Consider the following 19,136-nt stretch of genomic DNA (forward strand, 5'->3'; position numbering starts at 1 on the left):
GCTTGCAACTGTGTCTTTTATAAAATTTAAATTACGCGACCGTTGAAGTCATTTGTCTGGAATAAATTTCAACAAAATCGTGCTAATTGCCTTGTTAAAAGCCATTTGCACCTGTAAGCCAATAATCATCGGTGAATTCGCTGGTTCCTCGTATTCTATCGAAAATTTCGTTATATCAACGTCCTCGATTTTCTTCATTCTGACCGGTACCATCGCATACAATCGACTTCTTCCGTTAGTTTTAAAAAGCCTCTATCTATATGGTGGATGGCAGTCGAGCACACGCCTTATGTATGCAGTATAGTGTATAATTCTATGCCAATACCACAGTTATACAATGCGGTGTGTTATTCTTATTTGGGTATGTAGATATTGTTTTTAATCAATACTGGGTCGATGGGCAATAGGTTTTTATGTCAGGACTGATTTGGATGCAAAAACTTTTCTGTATTATTTTTTTGTTCTTATCAGGAAAACTTTATGTATATATTAGTATGTATGTCTTCTAATTCAGGTGCTACATTGCTAGGAGAATTAAGATTTTGTGAAGATTACTGGAAGAATTGTTATCGAGTAACATTGTTTTGCAAATTTTCCGCAGCTTGGTTTAGTTTTAAAAAGTCTTCATATAACTTGCTGCTTGCTACTGGGTATGTGGAAGATTGTTTGTTTTTATAATAGACTGCTGATTTATATTATTTATAAATTATTTTTTTCATACCTGCCTTTTAAACTTTCCTATTATTTTTTTTTCTAATTTGTGCTTAAATCAAGTAGGCAGATTATTTTATTTTGATTGCTCTCTATTCTATCTTGTCTTGACTTGATGGATTCCGCCCATTGGCAAAGAATTTGCGTAGTTGTAGAAATAATACCTACATTCGCCTATTATTTATTCATTAGGATTATTCAGTGTTTGGCCTGAAATTCTTCAAATCGCGTTTAGAATATATATTTGGACCTTGTGGTGATTTGGATGTTACGAAAAAAGTCAAGATGATGAAAATCGCATATACACAACTATCGTAATTGTGACTGGGTTTGAAAAACTATTGAGAGAATAAGACGAAAAATTGGTATGAATTTTTCTTCAGAAAGATTCAATAGGTTCCTGTTTTAAAAAATTATAATTTATTTTAAGAGACTTCCAATTAAGACTTTGAGTTAAAAACCGGATTTCCATTAGCAGCATAATTTATGCTAAACTCGATTTTGTCAACATGTTTTAGATGGAGTTAACAGATCACTTCCATCAAACTATGTGTAAACTTTCTGCCAAGAAGTAGGTAATTGGTCTTAATTGTACTGAAATACTTAGTGGAAAAACTGAGATAGAAGAAGCATTTAAACAAATAATTGGGGCAAACACTTTAGGCATACGTAAAAAAACAGAAATTTAATTTGTATAATTGGATTATGATAAAACTTGATAATGATTGTTATACTCAAAAATTTCTAGTATATATTCAAAGCTAATAAAAACCATCGTTTTTATAGCCTTTTTTAGACGCACGTTTTACCTAAAAATGCATTCATATATAGGAGTTTCACTAAACAGCATCAGCTTTAATCCGCTAATTAAGAGCGTTTGAAATATTTGATTGAACTACATAAAGTAAAAAATAAAAACGATTATTAGCAGTTCTATAAGTGAAGTTGAAACTATGCTTTTCTTTGGACAAAACTGAACTTTCTACTCATCACTAAACATTATCGTGAGTAAATATTATTCCATACAATCGCTTTGGAATTATCTTTAACTGGCCGCTTATTAAACATTTTAAACCTGATTCAGTTTACTCCCTTGCAATCTTTCCTGACTTGCAGTTAATACCTTTAATCGCCCGGTGTATAAAAGCGATCTGTTCAATATAAAGAATTGAAACCAATCACAGAAGGAAACTTTACAGACAGAACCAATAATTGAACTAATTCTCTCTAAAGCAAAATATACAAAAATCTTGGGTACAGTGCAAAGATCCAAAACACTAAAATAATAAATTTCCTCGCCCAAGACAAAGCAAACAGTAAAATGTATATACAATCATAATTTACAATAGTTTTTTTCAGAAAACGCTTTGGGGATTTCTGCTGTCCGGACCTCAATATTTTGGCACACTTAAAAAATGAATTTTGATTCATAGAATCAAATAATAAAAAAACTCGAGTGTGGTTTATATTCTTAAAAATCTTTTAGGTGCATTTTTTACCTAAAAATCTAATAATATTTGATATATTTACTAAACAACATCGGTTTCAACCCGCTGATTAAGAGGGTTTAAAATGTTTAATTGATCTACTAAGTAAAAAATAAATCATATAACCATTGTACAGTGGTGGATGTAATATGAACTGAAGCTATACCTACTTTTATTTGGCTAAAACTGAAATTTATCCTCATCACTAACTTTATTTAAGCCAAAGTCCAACAAAGATCATCTTGAGTTAATATGAACTTTGAATTTTTACGCATTGTTTGATTTAACGTAATTTACTTCCTTACGTCCTTTCCTAACTAACAATCGTACTGTATATAGGAAAACCTATTTATATGAACAACTGGAACCAATTACTCAAGAAATACGTATAGTAAAAGATAAATAGTTGCAAAATTTTTTGAATAAAAAATCTCAAAATGCGAAATACAAAAACAGTGATTTTTCTCACCCATGAAAACATAAATTCTGGATAAAATAATAGTTAACAATTTTTTTCCAGGTAACGTTTTGGGGATTTGCCCTGTCCAGACCTCAAACTCAACCCAGATTGGAGACCAGAACTGAAACTCAGCCCCAAGTAGAGTAAGTACTCTTTCAACCATCCAAGATTCCCATTTGAATCAATTCCCATTGAATCATTCCCATAAAGCTTCCCATTTGAATCAATGATTTTTGAGCATTTTACTCTTAAGAATATTACAACGTTTACTAAACCGCAGGTGAGAAAACTATGTCCATATTATTAACTCAATACTAACCAAATAAGTGTATATATAAAATGTACAGAACCGCAAAATATTGGCTTTGAAGGCGTGCTGTTGTACCATAATTTCTGTTGGTGTGAGTGGTTTTTGCGCTGTCGTGCTAATAGTGTAGTTAGAAGATAGTCTTCTTGTTCTTGTCTAGGTAAGTTAGAACTTGCTACTACTAATTTCAAGTAGATGTGTTTATTTCATCGCACTTTTAAAAAGTAAAAATTCCCTTCATTTTCTCTACTCTTTTCCTTGTAGGATTGAACGACAACTGCTGCACGAATTGATCCCTTTGGACAGCACGCAGGCTCCTCCAAACACACCTCAACAATCCCAACGGAAAATTGATGCCAATACAAGGGAAATTTTGGAAAAAATCGCGCTAGTTAACAAGCAACAAGGCCTGGTTCAGAAAAAAGCCATGCCCAGTTACTTTCACTTCCCATTCAGCTACTCCAGATCGCAGGAGGAGTCAGGGAGTAGCAATTTCAAGTTCTCTAGAAACCCATTCAGTAACCCCGTTCTGGACTATCTGGAAAAAGACCCAGTCCCAAGTTTCCGGAAGCCCAATTTCGAGAGCGGACACCCTCAAGACTTCGGAGTGAGTGTGACGGACACAAATCCAGAAATCCTACCGGAGGATAATATTCCTGGGCAGTATATCAAGAGAAAGGTTACACATTATCAGTCCTTTATGGTACCCAACCCTTATGCCCTCAACATGTACAACAGCGTTCCGCCATCTGGCCCCGCTTACCCGATGCCAGCCCCAAATTTCAACCAACAATATGGATATCCTGGGCCTAATGTAGGCTTACCTACAAACTCGCAGCAAAATCTAACCCAGCAGGCTTTGGATAACATCAAAGAGGTGCTATTGGGCAGCCAGATGATCCAAGTGCCCAACCACCCAAGTCCTGATCCGAATTCTGCACTCAAGTATTCCCACTCCAATTATTACCAAGCTCAGATACCGAACTCTCCAAACAAAGCGAGGCAGAACTGGAACTGGCCGGGCGCCAATCTCTTCCCCATCTACGTCCGAGATCCTTTTCTGCAGATGTACTATGCAGTGACCAACATGATTGAATATGGACCAACCGCTGGCAACGAAGGCCCTTGCAAGCTGACTCCCAGGCCGCAAGGCTCAAGAGTAAAGTTGAACTCCAAAGCTGGCGATGTTGGGCAACAAGTCTCTTTGGAGCTGAATAGGCGCGATAATTCTGGACAGCTCAAGATTGAAGAACATGATCAGGATGCAAGTCATGCAATGGATTTCTTGAACTTGGAGGACATAGACGTTGGGGACGATGAATTGGTGAAATTCACTGTGAACTTTCCAAGTTCCTCATCTCCTGGAGCTAGAGATTTAAACGACCATGTTCCCAGTAGCGTGAGCGTAAAGAATATGTCTGAGAAATTAGACTCCAATGTAGCAGCCGAGTCGAAACAAGCACCATTAGTCGGGGAGCCAACGCTTCAAGTGGAAGAGCTGGAGGACGAACTGCTGGAAGCTGAGAAAGCCGAGGAAATCGCCATAGCCAATCAGGGCAGCAAAAGGGTTTTCAGCAGAGACAACACAGGAAACGGAATTTTTATCCAGAAGCTCAAAGTTCGCAAAGGCGGTGTTGCTATTGCTGGACCTGGAGGAATAGCGACAGCAGGCAGCGGCGGCACAGCAATAGTTGGCCCAAATGGCATCGCCTACACTCATCCGGATGGTTTGGCAATAGCAGGATCAGGCACGCAAGTTGTAGCTGTCGATCCGAACATAGACCTAAACGATGTTATCAAAAATACTGTTTTGAACGGGACTCGGCATGTGCCCAACACTAGAGTAGGCAAAGTGGTTGCGGTTGGTCCAGTCGTTTACTATAATAGAGGGTAGGGGTTCTAAATATTTGTCTATTATGTAGATATTATGTTATGCGGGAAGGGAGCAAATGAACGAGTTGAACAATGGAGTAAGATCTAGTGTAAATTGAAAGATAGGCTTGGTGGGAATTGGAAATAATATGCCTCGCAGAAAAACATAGTTGCTGCAAAAGCTTTCGGTTTAGTTCTTTGATGACATTGAACATTATTTTAACAGCATTAAGATTAATGTCTATTAGTTTTTGATGTGCACCCAGGAATTTGTTAAAGCGTAGTTTGTGAATTTTATATGGGCAAATCTTTATTTTACCCAGCGCCTTAGGTATAAGAGAAGATTTTCTATATTCTTAATTGTTAAGAAATGACTGATGAACCAAAATGTAAATAAATAGCAATAAAACTCAGCCGACTTTTATCACCCCCAACTCACATTCAATTGCTGTTCCCAATCAAAAGCTTTTGCAATGTCGCGCTGTAATACTATAACATTAATTTTGGCATCGTTCCATAACATTAATTGTAATTTAAGCTAATTCTCCGATTTAAATTTCACATTTCATCACGCCTAGTAATCTTTCTCTGCTCTTAGATCTTCAAATTCTGGACCTTCTTCACGACTACTGCTTCCTTTTCCTTCACATCAAGGCCCTGGCAAACCTAACCAACACCCTCCAACTGCCACTTTTCGGTTCTACCGCTTTCCTAGGTACTTTGTTGAGTCCAACTTTAAGAACGAAGAAGAATTTCGAAAGTTACTGATCAACCTCACGCTGGGAGAACCGAGAAATGTTTTTCCCGACAAGGAGAAAAAGGCGGAAAAAATTGTTAGCGATCTAAGGCAGCTGGATGGGAACAAGCCGCCTTCTTTAGCTCCATACAGACTACATCCATTGTTTCATTACATCCAGAATAGAAATACGATAGCTGAAGACAAAGTGATACGCTTTAGAACATCAAACTTCATAAATGAAGGTGATGTTACAACGCTGATTCTCAAACCTCAAGCGACAGCCGTAGCTGGAGTTGAGGGCAAAGCGGTTTCCAATCCTTTATCCAAAGCCATCCTCAGGAAGGGCACTAATGCGGACATTTTATTTGAACCAGCAGCTGTAGCTATAGCTGGACCTGGTGGGATAGCACATGCTCAAAGTGACTTAGAAATCAGCTATGACTACTAAACGTGAAAGATTTGTTAGAGCAAATGTGTGTAAAAGTGTTCAATTGACGAAATGTACACGAATAGTTTAGTGCCATGCTCGTTTCCAGGCTTTTTTCGGGTAGTTCGCGGAAAATAAGCAAATTTTACAGACGTAAGCATTATTAAATTTATGCTAAATTTCCACAGCAATAATTGCTAATAAATCCAATGTAAAGTTGTGATGTACAAGGTACCTGTAATCATTAACTGTAACAATTAGTCTTAAGGACAAACGTAATATATGGTAATAGTGCAATTGTAAATAAATATTTTGTATAAAATATATATTCTTTTATAATACAACATTATAACTTGTACTGATCGAATGAAATGTGTTGCTCAATTATATCTGCATATGATTTCGTATTTTATTTATTAATCCCAACCTTAATAAACTGATGGAATTATCTTAATACTTGTATTTGATAAATGATAGCCATTTAATTTTTAGTTGTTTGTCTTGATCATGATTCTGCTCTTCTAACACTCAACTAAAAATAATAACTTTATTTAATATTTATGTTAGAAATACATATTAAAAGTCATTTATATCAGGCTTTGTATATGAACTATTTCGTTCAATTTATATGGACTTTGAAAGAGTTTCTCGCAAATTTATTATGCTAGTTTGAATGCATTTTCTCATCAATTGTTGTACTGGCTTTTTAGACGCATCTATGCATTTATTAAACAGAATTTTAGTAGCTATGTGAGAACTAGTAATTTTGGGTGAATGGTTTGGCACTATAATAAAAATGTACTTCAGTTGGATACAGAAATGCATAAATATAAGTTAACAACAGTATTTTAATTTATTATTTAAATGTTTGTCCAAAAACATATCGACAAAAAAACAAAAATTAATGCAAAAACACGAAAATAAGTTTGCCCTGACTTTGGATCTGGATAACTTTTGATTGCTTCAAGCCATTTGGCTTCAGCTTGAAGCATTATTTAGCCCCATTTGTTTTTTGTTATTCAGTGTTTGGATAAAAACTAAGCTTCTCTGACAAATTGTCTACAGGATCGAAAACGAAATAATGTAAAATATCTTGTTGCAAAAAGTTTGGGCTTGCAGCGATAACTTTTCTGCTCTTCGTCCAATTTTCACGATGTAGATCTCAAAATGAAACTAAAGGTTCATATGCAATTTACGATGAAAATTAAATTTACAAGGATGCATAAAAAATGTCGCAAATGAAAATTGCCTCCGGACTCTGATGATCGGATGTGATTCTGGTATAATTTCAACTAAGATGAAGTTTACTTTGAAATATTTTATGTGCATTCGTTCATACAACCCGGCATATTGCAATAAACCAGATGGTAGAAAAATTGAAAAACTTTTTCGAGATATCGAGAAATCAATAGCTAAAAAACTGTTTTTTCATTGTAGAGACACCACAAAAATAACTCTAGTGCCATTTTACGGTGGTGGCAAAGGCCAATCCCTGCAAATAACTGCAACAGCCGAAGGCGCCGTTATTTCCGCCATTATAGTGAAAACTCCGGATCAACCAATTGTTGAAATGGAACAAACCGAAATCGAAAAAGAAATCGACCCAACTGAACTTGAAAATCCCCCATTGCCCACCAAATTCGAAACCGAACTCTATGAAGGGTACGAAGGTTATATCAGAACTATACAAAGTAGAGCAAATGACATTGTTAAATTGCAGGAGATTGCAAAAAAGAATGGGCAACTTACTCCCGAAGAGGAGAAGGCGTATGCAGAGCACATGAAATCGATTAATGAGTCGGCAAAGAAGTTGGCGGAAATTCAGGAAAGTCCAAATTTGCTGACTGAGAGCCGAGAAGGGTTGAGTCAGTGGTTCGAGCGCAAGAAGGATAATACAAAGGATAAGAACAAGAAGCGCGAGGAAGAGAAAAAGCGCAAAAAGGAAAACGAGGAAAAGGAGCAAAAGCGCAAGAATGAGGAGAAAAAGAAACAGCAAGGAGCCCAGAAGGAGCAAGAGGAAGAAGAAGATGAACAAGGGGATGATTCAGTCGCTATCAATTTGCCGCCGGATGATGCTTCTGTTGCTGAGGCCAAACCAGTCGGTCTAGCTGTAGCAGGTGATCATAAAGAGCAAAAATGTAATAAATGAAACAAAAATATATTATTTTATTTTCACAATATAGGTGTTGGGGGAGTAGCTGCCAGCAAACCCATAGCGACAGCAGTAGTTGGACCAGGAGGACTAGCAATCGCTCGTCCAGTAGCAACAGCAATAGCAGGAGTTTCTCCCGATCAGGCCCTAATCCCGATTTATGGTGGCGAACTTCTGTCAGGTGCCCACAAAAAGAGTTCAAACAAGCAGGACCAGATGAGCGAATATTTGAACAAGATTATTAGCAAATACCATCAAACTTGATTGTGTTTTATTCGAGGAATATAATTATTTTATTTTTGCTTTTGTCTTACCTGGGGGGAATTTGGGAACTATTGTGAGAAACTGCAAGACAAATGCTACTGCCCTACAATGTGATAGAAGTTAGAAAATGAAAAAGAAAAAGAAAAAAAATTGGAAGAACAAGAATTCAATTCGAAAATGGTTGAAACGCGTTGTTTTTTTAAAAATTACAATATTTTGAGTAATTTTCTGCTTACTAATCTTGTTCTGAGTAATTTACGTATTACTTGAGGTGCACAAAAGCAACATAAACTAAAGTGGTGTATCGGACTCAATAAAGTAGACTCGAGTTACAAATATAAATTAAGTTTCAAAAAATCTCAATTATTTATTAAACATTTATGAAAAGTGCGCAAAATATATAGAATATCAATGGTTCTCATGCTAGCGAATTATTGAAAAATCGACTACTTTATCTTATTGAGACTGAAGAATCAATTACACCGTGTATCCTAAAAGCATAATTTTAAAGGTTTATAGTTTTGAGATCGAAGGAAATGTTTCATATAGTTGCCCCACTCTATCAAAAGATATTGGCTCATTAAAAAAAACCATGATATATGAACAACAGCAGGTAGGCAATCCAAATTTAAAATTATAATATTAAAATCACAATTTGAATATGGGATTTCAATTGAAACAAGTCTCGCAGTTTTATCCAGCCAAATTCTTAGAATCCGTCTTGCTTTATTTTACCTGCAATGAGGCACAATTTTATGGACAAAATTCTTACGTACAACTTTTGCTTATCAGTTGTAATGCGTAATAAAAAATGCCCAGTTCTAAAAAATCCAATACATTGAAGAGTTTCAAGAATATTTCGCAAGAACACGTAGTGAGAGCTTTCTTCGAAATCACTTCAAAAAAATAACCCAGTTGCCTGCTGCCATTTCAATAAACACAATTCACAATTAAACATGTGGGTGGCTGATCTGGATTCTTATAAATAATGATTTTTTAATGCGCCTATTGTGCTACTGTCTGCCGATGTTATCGACGGTGCTATATGGAAATTTCAAATAATTTTGTAAACTTTAAAAGTTGATTATTCATCTCGATGTAGGAGATGGACTGAAAAGAATCTTCTTTAGCTAAGAGGGCTAACAAAACATACTAAATTCACAATTGAAAGTTTACCCTCAAGGCTCCAAAGGAAGTTCGAAACATGCTCTGAGCGAGTGTGACAATTATGATGTCGATAGTCGATCAGCGAAAACTCAAAATTGGAAAACTTGAATGTTGAATTAATTCGCATCAAGCCCCTAGTTTTTCAAGCCAATACAAAATATCTAGTTGGTATCAGACCAAGTTACAAATTTCAACTTGAATGCGTTTTCTTCGTTGTTTTTTTAATGGCCTGGGTAGAAGAATTCTGTTTTGCATAGGTTTGCATTCGCAAATGCAGTCCGTGCATAAATGTGGAGCACCCAATCGTTGGTGTATAGTTTTGGGCAGGGCCTTAAACGCACCCCTCGAAAAATGCGACAAAAACAATACTCTAATTTAAATAGCTGATGGAATCTCATCAAATAACAAAAATAAAAATTGGCCAACGTTGCCATGGGTGGGCCCCACCTACCAACGTGTATAAGAAAGGTCGATGGTCCTGCCATCCGAGTCATTACAGCTAAGTAGTGGTGCGGAGTGAACTCAACTTAAACAAAGTTAAGAAGAACAGGCTTTTTTTAGGGTAAGTAAAGTTGAAGTTTTGTTAAAAAATCCTTGAAAAGATTGGTTACTTGAGGCATTTCCTTGTCGTTGTTTGGTTTTATATAAAATACTTGAAATATTTTTTTAACCACACAACGGCGAGTATTTTACCGGTGTTTTTCTTGGATCTTGCACAGAAAAGCTGTATTTATAATTCAATTTTTTTGGAAAATTCAAAGATAGGTATGCTGTTGAACTTTCATCTGGATCACATATTTTTATGCGAAATAACACATTCTAAATTTTGAGGCATTTATCGATTATTTTTTGTTTGATGTTTTTGCTTAAATGCGCTGATTCGTCTAAGCCTTAAATTACTTAATGGCTCTCGTTAAGTGAGTTAAGATGTAAATTATATTCTCAATTAAAACCATTATGAAATAATCCCTTTTTATTACAAGTCTAATTTGTCTTTTATGTAGTTTAAGGGAATTAAGATCTATTTACGCAAACATGTTTTTTTTTTATTTGGAAAACTCGATTTCTTCATCTTAAAACAGTGAAAATTTTTTAATACATGTATCGAGCAGTTTTCGATATAATATGCCACTTAGAAATTTAGACTATCGCATGTCAAAATGCAATTATCATAAAAAATTACATTGTCCTATAAGCGGTTCCTCCTATTGTTAGGCTATTTGATGGTTTGAAGTGAAACAATTTCCCCGCTCAGTTCACTTTCTTCTCTATTGATTATTACTTGTGTTGTTTGCATAACGCATAATTATGGTTCAGTAAATCACCGACATGGATTGATCAATATGACAATTACTATGTCCACACAAATCTATTAATATCTACTCATTATTTCCGTAATTCCGGGCGTATCATGAGGGTTGACAAACGTTTAAGACCAGATATATAATTTGAAAAAAAGCTCTTCCATACATTTATGCAGGTTTGGCTGCAAATAAACCATTTTTCTACCCTCACACTTCCTGTCTGTAATCCACTTTCCAAATCATTGAAATAAAAAAAAATAACATCACTTAATAGGCGAACTTTAAAATGAAACTCTTCCCAAAAAACATAACTTGCTTCCAGTGCATTAAGTCAAAAATGTGGCTCAAAGTGTTTCCAACACTAGCACTGCTCACAATAGCAGTTTCACAAAAAGCAACCGACGATGTTGAGGGAAAACCTAAGCAAAATGAAGAACTTAGGCCCCAACTGTATATTGCCACTCCCTTAAATCAAGCTCAGAATGGAAAGGCTGGATCTGTTCCTCTGGAAGTCAAGGAATTATTTGACCGACAGCAATTTGCCCCGGAATTGTATGGGCTCACTTATTTGCAACCTCAATATCAAAGCCAAATGCCATTAACTAGGTATGTAGCCATTTTGTAAAATTCTTAAGTTTTAATTGTTTTTTTGATAAAAAGCTTCTAAGTGCTCCATTCTTTAATGTTGGGGCTTGATAATGAAATTGAACACCTCGGACTAACTATGTTGGACAACAAAAAACTTCTAGCCTGGGCGGCTAATGGTGTTACATTTTTCGACCTCAAAGTCCGATTGAAGTTAAACTAAACGGCTGGTAGCAAAAATTACTTTTTAACCAACTAAACCGGTTGCAAGCGAACTACCCTTCACTTTAAATGTGTTTTCATGAGATCAAACAATCACGCGAAATATTAGGACGGAGATTAAAAATTGCCGGTAGATTGAGCAATTGGCAATCGCTTTAATTTGCACGCACCGTTAGTTAAGTGCCAATATAAAAATAAAGATTTACATTTAGATGTTTGCCAGCCAATGTAGATGTGATCTGATTATATTGATAAAACATTATAGTAATATAGCAGGTTTAATCGAGATGTTGGTGTGAAAGTTTACAACGGGGGCAAGATTCGGCTCGAAGGACCAAACGTAAATGTTTAATCTTGCTTTCTTCTATGCTCACTGAAACATTTGACTTTAAGATTCGTCTGGCAAAAATGGATATTTTGATCTCAAACAACCGAAATGGAAAACGTTAGGGATCAGTTAATTGAAAAAACTTCTGAGTTAAATACGAAGTCTTAGAAAAATTTTTTGAAAAAAATGCAAGCACACACTACGATTAACAAAAGTGAAAAATTCTACCTTACTTATATTTTTCAGGCTCCAGCCTCAGATTGTTCTGTATGGGCCTGGAGGCCAAGGCCAGCCCATTCTAATCAATCCGGGAAATCCTCCAGGCAATTTCCTCATACCTCAAGGTCCAGGTCCCAATGTTGTTGTTAGGAACACTCCTCAAGGACCGGGATTTCCTGTAGCTGGCTATCCAAAGCCTGCTCACGTTCCGCCAATTGAGAAAGATGCTGAAGAAGTTCCTACTAATCCAGCAAAAGTGCCCCCTTTTCAAACAGGTATGTAAACCTGGTCTTGGAAACTGTTTATTTAATTGTGTTTTTGATGGTAAATAATTCAATAGAAAAAAAACCATATCTGAGACGCATACAAATATTGCTTGCATTGTACAAATGGATGGATTACAAGGAAATGAAGGCAAATTCCCATTATGAGTCAATATTCCAATTAAATCTATGGGATAATTGTTAGTATTGCAGAATAGTCGTGACCATGAGGCCGACAAGAAAAACGCAAACAAAATTGATACACTGAATAAATGTGCGTTTGAAACAGACAATTTACATACTCAACGAAATTGTTTGTTTATTAGTAATAATTGCTTATCTAATTGTAATTCTATCAGCAAAAAAGAGGTCACTGTCAAACCCATAGAGACCAAAAAGTCTTTGAAATTCCGATTGCGTGTTTAAAGGTACAATGACATGTCAGTTTCGTGCAGAGAATTTGCATTCAGGATGCGTAACTTGATCTTCAACTACTCATTAGATTGTTCGGATTGATTGCTTTGTTTGCCTTCCGGACAAACTGTGCGTAGATTAATGCCTGGCACGTATTTTTTAACGCAAAAAACATGGAAACGCTTTTCATTTCAATCGATCAATCAAGGTCTGTTTTGTACAAAACGCACTTCAACATTTTCAGCTCAGCCCACCAGCAAACCGAAGAGCAAACCTGAGAAACTAGAAACTTTTACGGAAAGTAATCAACCGGAGTATAATACCAAAATCGGGGAACTTCCTCAGCTCAATCCTGGTCAGCGCTTTTTCGTCTTGAATGGCGACAGCATTTACAATTTTCCATTTGAGGCACAACAGGAAATTCAGGACTTGTCCGCGTTCAGATACACCAACGCTCAACCATTTCCACAGTCTCCTCCAAAGTTTGTGCAACCATTCGCACAAGAACCACCTCAGTATGTGCAGGAATCAGGATCTCCTCAAGCTCCCGTATGTTCACAGTACTATTCTATGTCTTCTTTGTCTACTTCTAAATCTGCGATTTTCTAAATAGGTCTCCGTTCCTGAGATACTTTTACGCAACTCATTTGTAAATTCAGATCAACAAAAGGCACAACCGAGGCCAACTTTCAGGACGGCTCAACAATATTTCAGGACAGGAGAGGCGCCCAGTCAATTGCCCCTTCCAGGGAATATTCAAGATTATTTCGCTGAACCCCAATCGTTTGGTAGAATTAGCCAAGGTAATGAATGGAAAAAATTTGAGAGAAAAATATTCACATGCAAAAGTTGTAGATAATATAGTCTACTTTATTTTAAGATAATACCAATTGATATATAGTGTCTCAAATTCAAGTGGCAGACCAAACTTATATTTTTTTAAATAGAATGGCATAATTTTTGTGCAAATGATCGAACTTTGGCCCATTTTAATCGCTAATTGCACTAAAAGTTGGGCGATTTTTCATATTTTTCGACAAGTTTAAACATTTCTAAAAAATCAGCAAAATTGGGGATTTTTGTAAGTAAGTACAGTGTAAGTGGTTTGGGAGTTTCGAATTTTTGTTTAACTGCACTTCAAGTCGTACGGTTTTTTTTCTCTGTCGAGTTTAAAAATTTTTCAAAAATCAGCAGAAGTGGGGACTTTAGTAAAATTTGCATAAAGCATGATAAATTTAATTAATAATAATAAAGCCCCATACTTTTCAGTTTGTTGATGTAAGTGGTTTGGGAGTTACAAGTTTTTGTTTAACTGCACTTCAAGTTGTACGATTTTTTAATTTCTAGTCGAGTTTAAATTTTTTAGAAAAATCATCAATCTATCTATCGATTGCGAACATAAATCATGATATATTTAATTAATAATAATAATCTAGCTATCGAAAAGCGAACATAAATCATGATATATTTAATTAATAATAATAAAGCACCATACTTTTGAGTTTGTTGATGTTAGTGGTTTGGGAGTTACGAATTTTTGCTTAACTGCACTTTAAGTTGAACGGTTTTTTAAATTTTCTGTCGAGTAAAATTTTTTTTTTATCAGCAGATGTGGGGATTTTAGTGAAATTTGGTCCGCTTTTCGATAAAGCATTTTTCTTTATGGTGCGAAAATTTCAGATTGTTGATGTAAGTGGTTTGGCAGTTACGAATTTTCGTCTAACTACACTTCAAGTTGTACGGTTTTTTTGTATTTCTCAAGTTTAAAAATTTCTGAAAAATCAACAGACGTGGGGATTCTTATGAAATTTGTCCGATTTTCGATAAAACCTTTTTTCAACCCGAAAATTTCGGTTTATTGATGTAAGTGGTTTGGGAGTTGCGAATTTTTGCTCAACTGCACATCAAGTTGTACGGTTTTTTATAAATTTTCCTTCTTCTAGAACTATGCGTATAGTTCGAATATGCAATAAAAAGTGCGGCATTCCATTTAAAAAAATGTAAGTTTAATCCGCGGTTTGAACTTGAGACACCCTGTATCAATTTGTATTATCTTAAAATAAACTAGACGTTATTATCTGCAACTTTCGGGGTGGCCAAAGTTCAATCAATAGCCCTATACCTACACATGCCTAAAAAAGTTTAAATTGGAAACCGTACCTGCATGAAATCAATTTTGTTAACTTTTCCATTCGTTTTCTTTTCTGGGACTCCAGGAAGAGAAACGGTGCAGCCCCAATTAGTGGGTCAATTTAGATTCACCCCCAATGGAGGCCAGGATTTCTATCAGTACAGGGATGATTTGGAAAATGACGCCATTGTCGTGGATGCTACATTTGATGCTCCACAAAGCAGCTTTGATGGAAGAGACAGTTTGAGAGATGAAGATGCTGCAAGCAGTAATTAGCTAGAGGAATGGAAATTTTGAGAGTTTGCTTAAATGGGTAACTTTCAGGTACTTCGGCTGCACCTCCACCAGCTGAAAATGAACCAGAACCAAGTATGGCGCAAGCAGGTCCTCAAGCTACTGCCATTGCGGGACCTGGTGGAGTAGCTGGATCTGCACCTAGAGCAACAGCCATCGTAGGTAAGGCAGGATTGGCGATATCAAGTCCTCAAGCTACGGCCGTGGCAGGAACTAAAGAAGAGGAAAGGAAGAAAATCCCTGCAAAGAAAGACTAGCTGCTAATGATCATGATGAATGTTGCGCCGTAAACTAGTTAATAAAAATAATTGGAACCAAGATATTTTATAATGTGATAGACTTTTACATCTGCTAGATGGAATAATACTACCTGCTAAACAAAAAGTCGTTATTTGCATCTCTTAATCATGTAAATACAAACATTATAAACCTCATCAAAAACAAACGTTTCAATACCTACTAAAAAAAATTAAAGTTTCACTAGAAATTGCAATAAATCACAATCAATTCGATAACTCGCTAAGATCAGAATCTGATACATCATCCAATTCCTTTTGAACGTTGCCACTGTTTTCCTGCTGGATTTCATTTTTGTCCTCTAAAATCGAGCTGGCAATACTCGTAGTGCTTCCACCTGCTTTAAGTATAGCGGGCTCTCCATCATCAATTTTACTCGAATCCTCTTCCAAATCAAACAACACCTTTTTTTTGGACAACGATCCAGCCGACGGAAAGCTTTTCAGCGCGCCCTTCTGATGGTCTTTGTTTATGTTGTCCAATGAATCTTCAGTTGAAGACCTGATGTTGCTCAGGGATTTTATTTCTGCAACTACAGTTGAGTATCTTGCCAGAACCTCTGAGGTTTTACTGGCGATTGGTTGACGTGGTTCACTTTCAGTGTCTGTTTCATATAGGGAGCGATTCTTTATTTCCAAGGGTTTTCGCTTAGAAGCGCCTAGGTTTCCTTTGTTTGAATCTGTTTGTTTCCTATTGGATTTAATTCGGTAAGAAACTTTGACAATATTTTGCAAAGCTTCCAGTTTAGGCGATTCACTCTCAAGTTTCCTTCTACTACAGGTTTTTTCGAGTTCTTTTATAATTTTCTTTTTGGTACTATTAAAATTTGGATGCATCTTCAAAATAATTAATTTTAGCACCCAACGATCAAATATTAATTAATTACCTTTTTTGATAGTGCAGCTTGATGATTAATTATTTCCAGAGCTTTATCAAAGGACCTTTGAGGCAGACGGTTCCAACTTTCAGAAATACCCAGTTCGTGCAATCGGTCAACTAACTGGATTTCCAAGTCATTCCGTATGAATTCGTCTGATTTTGTTAAATTCGTTTCTCTGACTCTGTAATATGAGAAGCACTCGAATATTAAAGGAAAAAGTAATGAACTAGATTACCTGGAAGTTTGAGGTCTTGCAGCAGTTACCTCGGATGCGACTGCGATTTTAGTCTCTATTGCAGTCTTTTTGGTCGGGCTTTTGAACACTCTAGAACAACATTATTAATTCTACGGCTAAAACTTAAAACACCTTAACATACTTTCTACTGGGACTTAAACGCTGATTCTTATTTGCTGCTTTCTTCACTAAAACAGTAGTTTTTTGAATAGGCGGTTCTGATTCCTCCTCAGTATCGCTCTCTTCTGATACCGAATACGTCTTGTTTCCTTCAGAATTGCTGCTTTGTGATGAATCTGGCCTCTCCAAGAACTGTGGATCCACTAGCACTGTTTTCAATGCATCGATATTTTTAACGGGAGATTTTTTTACTTCAACCCATTTCACTTCGCTTTCCTGCTGCAATTGCTCTAACTCGCCAATAGCTGTTTTAAGTTTATCAGCATTATTATTTGTGCTGCCCGATATATGCGTCGGCTGACTAAGTTTGCTTCTTGGTTTGGCTTTTGGCTTAATCAAAGTGCTATCGCCGGATTGCGCAGATGGCTGTTTCTGAGGGCTGGTTTTATGCCGTTCAATTTCATTTAATTTGCCCCAAAATGCTTGCATTTGGTCCTCGATTCCGGCTAATGTTGTCGATATTCTGGAGTCTAATGATTCATTTTTTGGTTGATCATTGGAAGCTGGCTCTGCTAGATTCGCATCAACACTGCGACTCTGATGAGGACTAACCGCGCGTATTTCAGTGATATTCTTGTAATTCACATGTTCAATTTGCAATTGCTTATCAGTTTGCGTTGTGATTTCCATTTTCGGGATTTCCTGAGGGGTGTTTTTTGGCTCCAAGTTCTCCTTGTTCTGAATGGCTATTTCAAATAACTTCCCATAATTTTCTTCGTAGATAGCCTTTTGCATTCGAAGTTCCTTGAGCTCTTCATCGACTTGGTTTTTAAATTTTTCGAACTTCTCCAACACCTCACTCATTTTCTTAACGTCGTTATTTGGTTCAGTTTTCTTAGGGCTCTCCTGCTCTTTATCTTTGAATAGCTTCTCTGTGTTGTTAAGCCTTTCTTTAAGCTCTTTTATTTCCATATTTAGTTTCTCCGTCTCGGAGTTGTAATGATCGTTGCCCGAGTGTCTCCTTTTGATGTGCGCATTCAAATGGTCTTCAGATGAAAATATTTTAGCGCACGAATTGCATTTAAAAGTTGCGTAAATCTGCTGCCTAGTTAAAGTGTCGACATGCCCCTGTAGGTCATCGGCTAGAAGCTTTAACTCTTTAGTTTCCTGAAAATTTGTAATTTATTTGCTTTTCCTAGTCGCAGTTTTCCAGCAACTTACTTCGCGGTTTTTAACTAATTCCTTTTTAAGAAGCACCACAGTATTGTCCAAGTACTTTTTGCAAAATAACAAATACTCAACGGCTAATTGGCTAATTCTAAATATTTTAACGAAATTCGTATCTAGCACTTTAGCTTGTTCTTCATCTAATATGTACTGAACCACTGTAGAAATGTGATGGTCTACTGATCCAACGTCTCGTTCCCTTACTATGCGATCTACATCTACAACACCTATAAGAATAATTGTTCAGATTCTCTATTTTGTGTGTTTAGGTATTTTTTCAGTATTCGATAACAAAATTCTTACAAAGTACATAAAGTTAAATACCTAGCTAAAACATACTTCTCTGACCATAAAAATGAATTATTCACGATTTTCATAACAGGTACTAGTAAATAAAACAAGTACCGATTTACCAAATCAGAACAAAATTAAGCTTATTTCCCAGTCAAGTTTCTTAAACCCCTCGTAAATATCGCGGGAATTTGTACAGATTTCTTAAAGATTTCCTGTATAATAAAATACTAAAAATTATTCCAAACAATACACATATACTTTGAATACGTTTCAGAAACATTAATTTCATCTGAAACCAAAAAATAAATATAAATAATGTTCTTACATATTTTATTCTTATCCAATGAAGCGGATTTGCACTTTTCAAAGGCAAACCCGGTGTCCCACGCAAGCCGGACATAATCGTAATGCCATTTATAGTCTTCAAACCACATTTTTTCTTAAAATCAGGGCATTTTCAGTGATTTTCCTTAAAACTTCCTCATTTGGAAAGTGAACTTTTACAATACAAACATAAAATTTTGATGTTTGCTGTCATACAGTCAAATTTATTTTCAACCTTAATCAAGGGAATATTTTGATAAAACTTCGAGAGAAACAGTTTTGCGAAATTAATTCAAACTGCTCAGAAAATTAAACTTTTTTAAATAAGTAATTATTTTAATCCACAGAGCGGCAACTGGGCGATCTCTGTGGATCTCAGGCGTTCTCACTCCCGTATATGAGAACAAAAAGGA

General features: G+C 36.0%; 4 protein-coding genes across 4 annotated transcripts; 3 read left to right on the forward strand and 1 right to left on the reverse strand.

Annotated features, from left to right (window-relative positions):
* Positions 1 to 154: 154 nt before the first annotated feature.
* Positions 155 to 8,456, forward strand: LOC109546759 (myb-like protein X). Its single transcript, XM_019917863.2, has 4 exons — positions 155 to 361; positions 2,719 to 2,801; positions 7,441 to 8,120; positions 8,187 to 8,456. Exons 1-4 carry the CDS (start codon positions 338 to 340, stop codon positions 8,417 to 8,419), a joined length of 1,020 nt encoding a protein of 339 aa, XP_019773422.1. The 5' UTR covers positions 155 to 337; the 3' UTR covers positions 8,420 to 8,456.
* On the forward strand, positions 3,857 to 5,250 carry LOC125503879. The gene has a single exon (XM_048664955.1). It carries the CDS (start codon positions 3,861 to 3,863, stop codon positions 4,857 to 4,859), a length of 999 nt encoding a protein of 332 aa, XP_048520912.1. The 5' UTR covers positions 3,857 to 3,860; the 3' UTR covers positions 4,860 to 5,250.
* A 1,589-nt stretch (positions 8,457 to 10,045) lies between the features above and the next one.
* On the forward strand, positions 10,046 to 15,664 carry LOC109546765. The gene is made up of 7 exons (XM_048664915.1): positions 10,046 to 10,148; positions 11,213 to 11,496; positions 12,272 to 12,519; positions 13,166 to 13,470; positions 13,535 to 13,724; positions 15,138 to 15,320; positions 15,377 to 15,664. Exons 2-7 carry the CDS (start codon positions 11,228 to 11,230, stop codon positions 15,601 to 15,603), a joined length of 1,422 nt encoding a protein of 473 aa, XP_048520872.1. The 5' UTR covers positions 10,046 to 10,148; positions 11,213 to 11,227; the 3' UTR covers positions 15,604 to 15,664.
* LOC109546764 (cilium assembly protein DZIP1L) lies at positions 15,655 to 18,926 on the reverse strand. Its single transcript, XM_019917871.2, has 6 exons — positions 18,725 to 18,926; positions 18,100 to 18,332; positions 16,901 to 18,045; positions 16,759 to 16,848; positions 16,530 to 16,704; positions 15,655 to 16,479 (listed from the first exon to the last, which is right to left on the reverse strand). The coding sequence occupies exons 1-6, from the start codon at positions 18,831 to 18,833 to the stop codon at positions 15,850 to 15,852; spliced, it is 2,382 nt and encodes a 793-aa protein (XP_019773430.2). The 5' UTR covers positions 18,834 to 18,926; the 3' UTR covers positions 15,655 to 15,849.
* Positions 18,927 to 19,136: the final 210 nt, after the last annotated feature.

This window comes from Dendroctonus ponderosae, unplaced genomic scaffold (assembly GCF_020466585.1).
Source record: "Dendroctonus ponderosae isolate FM_Combo_2020 unplaced genomic scaffold, Dpon_F_20191213v2 Dpon_F_20191213_3, whole genome shotgun sequence".
NCBI lineage: Eukaryota > Metazoa > Arthropoda > Insecta > Coleoptera > Curculionidae > Dendroctonus > Dendroctonus ponderosae.

Bases quoted from the DNA above. Each gene is read 5' to 3' on its own strand.
- LOC109546759 (XM_019917863.2), top strand. From the start codon at position 338: ATGCGGTGTGTTATTCTTATTTGG. The intron at 2,802-7,440 runs GTAAGTACTCTT...TTTTCATTGTAG, and splicing joins GAAACTCAGCCCCAAGTAGA to AGACACCACAAAAATAACTC. The intron at 8,121-8,186 runs GTGATCATAAAG...TTCACAATATAG, and splicing joins AGTCGGTCTAGCTGTAGCAG to GTGTTGGGGGAGTAGCTGCC.
- LOC109546764 (XM_019917871.2), bottom strand. From the start codon at position 18,833: ATGTGGTTTGAAGACTATAAATGGCATTACGATTATGTCCGGCTTGCG. The intron at 18,333-18,724 runs GTAAGAACATTA...TTATTCTTATAG, and splicing joins ATTGGATAAGAATAAAATAT to GTGTTGTAGATGTAGATCGC. The intron at 16,705-16,758 runs GTAATCTAGTTC...CTCATATTACAG, and splicing joins GCAAGACCTCAAACTTCCAG to AGTCAGAGAAACGAATTTAA.
- LOC109546765 (XM_048664915.1), top strand. From the start codon at position 11,228: ATGTGGCTCAAAGTGTTTCCAACACTAGCACTGCTCACAATAGCAGTT. The intron at 13,471-13,534 runs GTATGTTCACAG...TTTTCTAAATAG, and splicing joins CAGGATCTCCTCAAGCTCCC to GTCTCCGTTCCTGAGATACT. The intron at 15,321-15,376 runs GTAATTAGCTAG...GGTAACTTTCAG, and splicing joins AGATGAAGATGCTGCAAGCA to GTACTTCGGCTGCACCTCCA.
- LOC125503879 (XM_048664955.1), top strand. From the start codon at position 3,861: ATGATCCAAGTGCCCAACCACCCAAGTCCTGATCCGAATTCTGCACTC.